The sequence below is a fragment of the Labeo rohita genome, chromosome 24, assembly GCF_022985175.1.
Source record: "Labeo rohita strain BAU-BD-2019 chromosome 24, IGBB_LRoh.1.0, whole genome shotgun sequence".
Classification (NCBI taxonomy): domain Eukaryota; kingdom Metazoa; phylum Chordata; class Actinopteri; order Cypriniformes; family Cyprinidae; genus Labeo; species Labeo rohita.
Genome location: NC_066892.1, coordinates 25304222 through 25315238, shown reverse-complemented (window position 1 = coordinate 25315238; position 11017 = coordinate 25304222). Strand labels below are relative to the sequence as shown.

Below are 11017 nucleotides of genomic sequence, written 5' to 3'. Positions count from 1 at the left end.
TTGTGTGTGTAAAAGTTGTGGGTTGTGGAAGTTGTGAAGTGGGATTTCTCTCTGCAGGAAACTCCGGCGGCTGGAGTTCAAAGCCGCATGAACAGACGAACCATTAAAATATCATCCAGACTGCAGCCTTCAGCTCCATACACTACCAAACTCCTTCCAGAGAGAGAAAGAGAGAGAGAGAGAGCGAGGGCCAGGCGAAGCTGTTGAGTTGAATGTTTTGTCTAAAGGACGTTATCTTTATAAAAGAAATCTGGACGATGTCTTCAACAGGTGAAAAACGGTAAGACTTGTAGCGTGGGGGAAAAAGTTTTGGAGTTTGGATGCTGCAATCATTGGGAAATATTTGCCGAGCACCATGAACATATACAAATAGCGATAACGTTTTTTTTTTTTTTTTTTTTTTAATACACAGGAACTGCTTGAGTTAAATACTTTAAAGACTGAACACACTGAAGGGGTATATGTAATAAGGAATACTGTTTTGATATTTTTTTGAGTAAATGAATACTTAAAAATCTCAAAAGGACAAGCCACAGTCATGCTCGGTGCCATTCAACGTAATAATTAATTGATTTCTGTCTGTTAAAACTATCAGTAAGCCAAAACTTTGCACTAAGAGTGTGGAAGACACTGTGACTTTATTCTGTCGGCGACAGAAGGTTTTTTTTTTTTTTTTTTTTTTTTAGAAATACTTTTTCCCCTGCATTGGAATTTTTAAACAATGTTAACGATTTGGGCAATAGCTGACTTTCATTCCCGAGTGTTATTTTCCATAGTTTTTTTACTGTGAAATAAATCTCCTTTTGTATCTTAGCATGTTTTCCCCTTTACGCCACGAAAGGTAACTGAAAATAAACTTCTCGTTACGTGCTAGAGAAATGCCTACAGAATGCAACTTGGACCCTGAGCCCCAGCCATTTGACTAACATCTTCACTATTCGTCATAGTTCACACAGTGTTTACTTATTTATGACACGGATGGTGTGGTTTTGTCACTAGAGGTCTGACAGATCAATTCATGACCTTTCTCAAGGGAATACCAATTTATTTGCATCAATAATTGAATGCATCTTGACCCTGATTAAAATTAAGTCGCCTGAAGTTGAAGAAATGTCTAAGGTCACGCTTTATTATTTTAATAGATTACAACTGTAGATTTTGGACTAAGTTTTGTATTTACGTGTGATCTAATACATGAACACAAAACGATCACAATGGCCTTCAGATGAAGTAATGTTTCCGTGAAATGCGATTTTGCAGTTTTGCAATCACAAATCTACTACAAAAAAATGGAAAAGAAAGACTTTTTTTATGTTATGTCACGGCTGTTTCTGATAAGCACTGATATGCTGTATTTGTCAGCGTAAGAATACACCATATACCTTTGAATGAAGTTACAAAACAAAGTGGACTGGGGGTGGGGGTGTTAACTGTTTCCATTTTTCATCGAGACACATGAGAACTAATACAATCTAAATGTCTCCATACTCTCACGTATAATCCGCCTAATTCCAGTGGAGATTGAACATATGATTTTTGACATGTATCTACTACTAACTGTCTGACCTTTTTAGGTCAGTTCACCCAACACTTCCTATATGTGTCCGGCTAGTTTGATTAAGATAAAGCTTCAAAGAGTTCCAGTGCGGTAATAATTCTGTGTTGGAAATACGTATTTGAACTTTTATTGTACAAGGAGGAAACGTTACATTCTCCAAACTTCTTTGACCTCATAATTTAAACTACATTGACGTAGAGCCTGTTTAAGGCTTATTTAATTGCATATTGAAAAAATCACATGCAATGCCATGCAAAGAAACAAACAATAACATTAAACTTTTATTTACAAGGTCAAGTTTTATGTACCACACTATAATTTATGCTATTTTAATCAGATATAGTCATTTATTTTTCCTTTTCATAAAACAGTTTGGGGGAAAAATAAATAAATAAATAAAACTTTTCTCCATGCGGCAACGTGGACGCAAATGATTTTTTTTTTTTTTTTAAGTAATTCCTAGCACAAAAAAGGCATTCATTTGTTGTGGAAGAACGGCATTAAATGCACTTCATTACACATATAAATAGATAGCTAGCATATTGCTAATTGTTGTGGAGTAGCGTAGTATTATCAAGCTTTCATAATTTTTTTTTTTATTATTATTATTATTATTGTAACTTCTGCTAGACCTTGTGGGCATACAAAACACAACTTATATGTACATGCACCGACCATATATGTAAAGTCAATTTTATTTCTTGAAATATTTGCATTCGCGTGCAATCCCTTTTTCTGGGCAAAGTTCAAAGAATGTTACTAAAACTCTTGAGCCTGTTTTCATGAGGTGAGGACTGTCCATTTGCTTTCAACCTTTTTATGCAAGATAAGCGCAACAACCGCTTGTTGATTCATGATTGTACTTTATTCATAACAGGTGCACTGTCAACAGTGTGTTTGTTAAATAGCAGTGAGTAATCTGTGAGATAAACTTTTACGCATCGGAAAGACTGGATTAGGTCTGTATTAAGATTTTTATTTAACAGCTACTCAAGCTATTTTGCCAAGACTTCTTTGCTGCCCTGTACACTTTTGATGAAGCACCACCTCCTGTGTGCCTGATCCGCCGCCGCTGAACAACTGAGGCCGAAAATTACCCCCGATCATAACAACAGGTCTTTTGCGTTACTTTTTTTTAACCTCCGGACAATAGGCGACCTTCGCGCTTTTCACAAGACAGCGATCCCATGACGACGTAGGAGCACTGTTAGAGGAAAAAAGGAGGTGTGAAAACTTTTTTTTTCGACAAAAGGGTTAAATGCAGCGAGTCTGAGCAAGCAGCATGCAACTGACTGCAGACATTAACTTTGTAGGTACTAACCGCCGTTTTCGAGGTTTATTATGGAGCTTATTCGGATGTAATCTATAACGGAATACTAGACAGAACCTATGTCGCATTTTTATTGCAAGCAAGTCACGGCACTCTATCCCGTTTACTTATTGCGGTAAGCGGCTAAAAGCGCAACCGCAGCTTGTTCACGGCTGTAATATAAAGAAAGGTTACATTGCTTCGATGTAACTTCGGGATTGCAGTTAAAAGTACAATAACCTTTGCATAACAAAAACATTTTTTTTCATCCGCTGCCTGAGGCTCGGCGCATGCGCGCTCTCTGTTTGCTGTCACTAAAACATTTTTCTTCGCATTGGAAACTGTCACGAGTGACGTCAATCACAGAGCTCTGACCAATTAGAGCGCTCGGTGATTGTTTGGCTCCACGGGCTGCAGCGCCTACCATGAATCTCTATTCAGTATATCAAAGCGTCCTGCTGCTGCCTCTCAACCGAATGGGATTCCACGTAGGCACTGAGATAGCAACTAAACTTTAGGGGAAGTTTAATTTTTTTTTTCTTCTGTATTCTTCAAAGCGATTAAAATATATTTGTCATCATCATTATTATTATTTTGCCTGCTGTCAAGTTATTCTAAAATTAGGAGTAATGAGCGTGGATGCTTTGGGAAGCCCTGTGATGGACCCCGCGTTTTCCAAACGGAACACGACGCTGAGATTAGTTGACTTGGCAGGGGCTCACCACCATCACCATCATCACCACCATACCCCTCAGAGCGTGACAGGCTTCCCGGGGTTCAGCAGCCATCCACACTCAATGGCTCACTCGCACCCTGGGGAGATGACTGCGGAACCCCGCCTGGGGCCGAGTCCATTCGGGCCAGAACACATGGGGCACTCCGCGGCCCTCAAAATCAGCCCAACCCATCATTATCCCCACCACCATCACCACCACAATCATCATATTGCAGGCCACAGTGAAGTGGTCTCCAGTCAAACGGGAGCTTTTGGCCCGGTGCAGGCGGCAACGGTCCCGTACTCTATGTCTCACACGGCCCAGGCGCTATCCGCAGGTAGGGATTTCCTCATTCGCCGAGATTTGACAGCTCAAGCCATGCCCGTGTTGACCGATCAGACTTCTGGTTCAGCCTCTCACCACGGAATGTTTGTCTCAACAACAGGTAGCTATCCGGGACACTATGGTCATCACCCCGACCCTGGGAACCATACGCTCTTCTCTGGACTTCATCACGAGCAGCCATCTACCGGAGCACCAGGTGGCCAAGCCTTGAACGGACAAATAAGGTTAGGAATACCTGCCGAAATGTACGTTCGGTCTGATCATTTGAGTCAAGTAGCGAGCTCCAGGGCAGACCCGTTTGCTGCTTCTCCTCTGCACGGATACGGCGGGCTCAATCTAAACATGAATCTCAGCGCACATCACCACCACGGAGCTGGCGCTTTTTTCCGTTACATGAGGCAGCCGATCAAGCAAGAGCTCATCTGCAAGTGGCTGGAGCCAGAGCACTCGGCGAAAAAACTTTGCTCCAAAACTTACAGCACCATGCACGAACTAGTGACACATGTGACTGTGGAGCACGTCGGAGGACCGGAGCAAGCGAACCATATCTGTTTTTGGGAAGAATGTCCACGAGAGGGGAAGCCGTTCAAAGCAAAGTACAAACTTGTGAATCACATCAGAGTGCACACCGGAGAGAAACCGTTCCCTTGTCCGTTCCCCGGCTGTGGAAAAGTATTTGCCAGATCGGAAAACTTGAAAATACACAAGAGGACGCACACAGGTCAGTGACTTAATTTCCCGTCCCTTAGGACAATTTAGTTAAATGCTAGCGGCTCATAACTCCCATCCCGTTAACCTACTATAGATATACAGCAAAGCTGAAGTGTAAACAAATCAGAGCAACTAGTTTATTAATGACGTGAGCTAGCTTGCAAGCTAAATAGAGGCACAGTTTATCTAAAAAAGATGCCTTTATCGGAAAATGATACATGCAGTGGCTTATCTGTGGTGCAAAGGATTTTCGCAAAAAGCTGGCACCATTATTATTATTAATATTACTATTAAAAGTATTGTCACTGTTATTTGATGATTTTTAATAGGCTACATGTAAATAGAAAATACCAATACGTTTATAACAATAAGCCGTGTTTTATAAAAAGAAGGGAAAAAACAAAGGTGGAGCACTGTGGAGTGTGTTTGATTTACTTGCTTTTTGTTTAATAATGTGTGTTGTAAAAATGTTTTCCTTACTTCATGAGATTGCTTACAGCTTTGCAGCACATCCATATGTTTGGGGCCTACTGAGTCCAGTTTATTCGGCTGAAGGGGGAAAAAATAATAGATGAAGAGATAGGGTGCTGCCTTATGTTAAAATGCTCAAATTATTATTACAATAAATCGTTTATGGACATCATCTGTTTATATTACAATTACTCTAAGTTGTACACAAGTGTTTCTCTTTGCAAACTGGTATACGCTACTTCTTTGCTACATTTTGGAAATCGCAAACACTCGTTAAAATTGTTTAAGTACTCTGCTATCCCTTCAGAACGATCTACAGGGGCATGGTAGCATTTTAGACATGCTAGTGTCTTGTTTTGCTAACACTGCAGCTTTTTTGTGTTCCAGATAGCCTGTTGGTCAGTAGCCTTTTTTCCCAAGTAGGCTTTATAAAGAAACTGCCCAAAACGACTGTCAGTAATTGCACCAAGTGACGAGATATTGTAGTTATTTCCATGTACTGAAGTGTAAGAAAGTACGCTTACACTGTTGACAAAGCTTGCAGATTGACCGCATGCAACAAGTCGCTATCAAAGTTCTCAAAGAGTAAACCAAACGTGACTTCACAGAATGAACTTTATATGTATTACTAAATGCAGCATATTAATAAAATGCGTTAGGTTTGTATAGTTATTTTTATTGATTTGAATGCTTTGTGGGCTCTTCACAGCAAGAAGCAACTGGGAGAATACTTTTTTTTTTTTTTTTTTTTTTTTTTTTTTGGCATTTCAGGTTTAGTTAAAAAGGTCGATGTTCGCCAGTTATTTGTTTATTTATTTATCTGCATAATAAGGAAGGCTGCTACATGTGACGTTGCACTAGAAGCTACATCTAAGATAACAGTCTTTCGGTTTTGATGTGTAACTAACATTATGTATCATTTCTGTGCGACATTCCCGGGGGCAGGCGCGTTATTTTCTTGCTTGGGCGGTATTTGAATCTTTGGTTATGGATGTGGTTTCCCAAGGGTCTCTTCCTTGCTGCTTTCTTGTAGTACACTAATATTCTTGATTGGCTTTCTCGGCCCAACAGCTGAAGGTCAAATTGATATTCAGCAAGCAACTGTAATTAGACAGCAGCAATTACGTAGTCTTATAAACTCCTGGAGCTTATGTCCTTCGGAAATAAGCGTGATGTGATTAAATGTAATTAATTCAAACATTTCTATTGCCTGGCTGCCTTCTCCAGCAGCTATTATGGTTACAGAGGGACAGGCCTAATAGCAGTCTAGATGGTAGATCAGATGTATTTTATGAGAGATCTTCACGCTCTACATTCCAAAGGTAAATGAAACTACTACGAGAGCGCACGCTTTAAGGAACGGATGCCCAATAATCTGTAATTGTGAAAAGAAATCATTGCTGTCTGAGAGTCTCAGTCACAAGGGGCCTGCCATGAGAGCAGACAGAGCAGTAAAAAGATAATCACGATATCATGGGGCTCATGTGACCTGATTTACCCTGTACAGTCTGACGTGCGTTAAAGGATATTTGGTGATGTGCCATGATGTGCTTTACCCGTACTGACCGTTGTCACAACTGTTTTGTTGTTTTAGGTGAAAAGCCCTTCAAATGCGAGTTTGACGGCTGTGACAGACGGTTCGCCAACAGCAGTGACCGGAAAAAGCATTCCCACGTACACACTAGCGATAAGCCGTACAACTGCAAAGTCAGAGGTTGTGACAAATCGTACACGCATCCCAGCTCTTTGAGAAAACACATGAAGGTGCACTGCAAGTCTCCACCTCCGAGTTCGGGTTACGAATCATCGACTCCATCTCTTGTTTCTCCTTCATCGGACTTGGGAAGGGAGCCAGCTCCCTCTGCGCTCTCCGAGCCTCTCTCATCATCGTCCCAGCCGGCCAATTTAAGCGAATGGTACGTGTGTCACAGCTCCGGTGCCAGTGGCCCTCAGACCCCACCCAGCGGCTCATCCACACCGGGCCATACAGAGGGGCCAACGTACGGCAATCCTGAACGGAGGGACGCCTTCTAACAAACTGTTAGCCCTGTAATATTCTTTTGGCAAAGTGACTAAAATGACTTTGACATCTTATCTTATTTGGACAGTCCGTTTTGGACTGAATGGTCGCAGGCTGACGCCTGTGGAAGTCAGTTCAAAGAGCAGGCTTGTTCACTGTTACTGCCTTACTGAAGGATGCACTGGCCCTTTGACAGCTAATGTCACTGCCTAACCACCAATCGATATAAAACACGTCCCGAGTGTCTATGTCACTAAATAGTGTACCGACCGTACGCATGTCACTGTATTATTTTGTAAATTCAGCTTTGATTTCGATATCTTTTTAATTTATTTTTTAATCGGTAAAAAAATTTCTTTTTGTATTATTGAACCAAAGTGCTTAATTATTAAACCTGTACAGCTGTAAATGACGACGTTTTAATGTCTATGTGTGAACAGTAATTTTGTAAGGTTTTGTCTTTCAGCAATTTTTAAATGTTTGCTACTCTACTTTGTACAAAATTAATATTTGGGATGATTTGAATTTCATAAACACGTAGACTCTTTCCTCTTTTTGTGCTTTCACCAGCCAAGCCAATTTGATGGAAACAGTGTTATTGTATTTGATATGACGTTTCATTTATGATTAGTCATTAATCAATGTGGTTATTTTGTGATTTTGTAAAACCTGTCAACAATCCATTTTTATGAAAAAATATTAATTATCAGAAGAGACCTTAAAATGTGTACCGAAATGCCTTGTAAGTTGTCAGTATTTTGAATAAATTGTGTATGATGCAAAGCTAAAAGACCTCCTACATTACGCTTTAGTAGGAAAATGTATATTTTTACGTTATATAATATATAAATTAGGCATCATCTAATACAACACCCCTAAATATTCGAAATATACACGATCCTCGAACATCATAGCAGATACCAGCCAACTTTAAATAATTTTAATTCTCTTAGCGAATCCCATAGCGATAACTTGTTTTATCTCCTTTTGTATAGCTTATACACACAAATATACTCCAGCTTTAAACTCCAATTACATGGGCAGCAATTGATGAAAGAGTTGCATATTTTCACACAGACTTCAAAGAGACTTTTATACAAAGAGACATTTTTTTTTCACGACGGTGAATCTTCATGGTGAGTTAAGATTTCAATAGCAAAAGCCGAGTCAAATTTAAATAATATGGGCGACGGGGCTGTAGATCCCGTTCTGTCAGAAAGAATGCAATATTTGCTCTAGGTAAAAGAACTAAAAAATATGCTTTAAGTTGCGAAAATCTATCCGTTCGTTTATTAATTCGATTGCGTTTTTTCTCTTGGTTTAATAGTAATTGAAAATTTTCAGTAAAAAAAAAATAAAAAATTGCTTAACATGGACCGTTGTTCATTATATTAGAATAACCTAAAGTAACAACTTATGATGACCATTGCATATCCGAGCAAATGTACCATTTTAAATCAATAAATGGCTCAATCAACAACGAATGCAGAAATTTACGTTTATGAGCAGCTTCATGACTTTTTTTGTACCATTACGTTTTCAAATAACTTAAAACGTTAACTTCGGCGTCATGTACCGGATTTACTCAAGGGTGTGTGTGACTGGATATAGCACAGTTAACTTTTAAACAACTTTGTTGCATATAGTGTAAAACAAATACAGCGGGAAACAGTCAAACAGTAGCGTGGTCTGGTGTCAGAGCTGGTGTATCTGAGGAGAAATTGATAGTTTGGGCTCAATTGAAGCGAGGATCCTTTGAAGTGTTTTTATTATCAGTGGGATTCTTGCATGTCGTCTAAACGACGCTGATGACATGGAAAGGCCTCTGTGTCACTATTTTGATCGCGAAATCTTTTCAAACGTGTTTTAAGTTTTTTTTTTTTTTTTTCTTTTTTTTTTTCATACCATTCAACAAAACAAGAAGAGACGAGAATGACCAGAATCAAGTACTTCCAAGTAACATAAACTAACGACAAGCTGCCTCTCTCGGACTCCTGGTGAGGCTGAGAGCGCGCACGCTCGTCCGTGTGTCAAAGTTGTGATTAAAGGGGACAGAACAATATATGTTTCTTTTTCAACAGTTACTCGGTTTTGAATAGTATCGAATCCGCTTTCCCTATTCTCTTTCCGATAAGCCAACCAGTCCTATAGCACTATTATATCCAACAGTGTCGAACTGTTTTGAAAAAACATTCTATATATGAGGAATCAACCATTCCGAAATAACAGCCTTAACCACCTCCTTAAAACAGCTAGTCATGGTGCAAACACGGACAATAATAATATTAACAATAACAATAACAATAACAATAATAATAATAATAATAATAATAATAATAGACTAATAAATTACAAATACAAAGGAAGCGCTTTTGAAGTGAAACCACTGAAAGACAAAACGCACCCATTTAACTCTAAGTTAAATGATAGTTTATTCACTTGTCACAATATGGTGGACTTGGCTTAACTATGAATTCACATTTTGATTACATCAAGCAACAGCCTGCCTCTGTAAAGGAAGAAGAAGAAAAAAATCTTCTTTGTTAAATGCAAGCCAGGGCTCATTTGAGTGTGAAATATAATTTCTTTGTGAAATAATTGAGGCGATAATCACACTTCCGGAAACTGTCCTGCATTATTTAACAAAGCTCTTTTAATAGGGGATTAGCGGTTCTCTCCACACCATTCAACGCTCTATTTAATGTCATAATTACATGACAAGGGCTGACTGGAATTCGCATGCAAAATGACAGGACAGGTGCAATGACAAATAAATAAATATATAAATTAGCCAATAACACAAAGCAAGTTAAAACAGAATAGGCTACCTTTTAGACCTCTTTGGCCCCATACAACCTCAAACTCCTACCTACACCAATTGGCGCTGGTTTTGCCGTTCAAATAGTTAAATAGTTAAAAGTGAGTACTTTCGTATTACTTAGCGATAAGTAAATAAATAAATAAATAAATAAATAAATAAAGTGCGTTTGCCTATTTTATATAACGCTCAGCTTTGCTGAGGTTTTGATTTCTCAGATTTATACATATTTGGTTTTGGTAAAATAAACATTTAGTTCGAAACGAAGGAAAGCTAAGTACGTTGTTCATCATGCGTGTTATATTGAACATTTATATCAGACTGTTTTTGAGTTATTTGGCAAGCAAATGAAATAATAAGGAAATATATAACAAAATATATATAGAATAAACGGTGTGCCAGCTATTTTAAAGCGTGTATGAGTTAAAATTATGTCCAAACATTTGCCACATTTACGTATATTAATAATGCTGTGATTATGCAGTGTAAACTAGGACACCCCAGCACGCCACTTATTTATTTATTTGAAATAAAGTGTACGTGGCACAAATTTCTAAATGCAAATGTTATTAATTACAGTATAAAATTAACATATGTAATTACATATGAACTATATGCTACTTATTTAATTGTAACACAAACACTGTTATGAAAAAGATTTAAGAATCTGAAAACTCCATCCTAAAGGAGCTCTGCTTTGCTTTGGTAAACTTCACAGGATTAAACGTTAAAATCATACCCACAGAGGTTTCCTCTAAAAGAAACATCAAACATAAAGTTTCAGCACCTGTAAAAATGGCAGCAACAGGACTCAAAGTAAGATTACATATTGTTTCAATTTTGTCCCACGTGAAACAAACTTGAACTTAACACATTCTGACATCACTTCCTGCAACGTTACGTTTGGAGGTGGAATGGAAAAGAGAAATGTTACTGGCATGGATTAAATGAAAAGAAATAAGGAGAAATGACTAATAAATTGGGTAGCCTGATTGAATACGCTCCTAAATAGTCAGATTACCACAGTCTTCTATTCGTTGGCGCTGAGTTATTGTACTTTCATGGATGA

General features: G+C 38.6%; 1 protein-coding gene across 2 annotated transcripts; it reads left to right on the top strand.

The window, feature by feature from the left end:
• The first annotated feature begins 287 nt into the window (after positions 1-287).
• On the top strand, positions 288-7633 carry zic4 (zic family member 4). 2 transcript variants are annotated; one of them, XM_051097998.1, is made up of 3 exons: positions 288-3920; positions 4029-4649; positions 6705-7633. In XM_051097998.1, exons 1-3 carry the CDS (start codon positions 3497-3499, stop codon positions 7142-7144), a joined length of 1485 nt encoding a protein of 494 aa, XP_050953955.1. In that variant the 5' UTR covers positions 288-3496; the 3' UTR covers positions 7145-7633. The 2 variants fall into 2 exon arrangements, with proteins under 2 accessions (XP_050953955.1, XP_050953954.1); XM_051097997.1 differs by having other exon boundaries at positions 288-4649.
• Positions 7634-11017: the final 3384 nt, after the last annotated feature.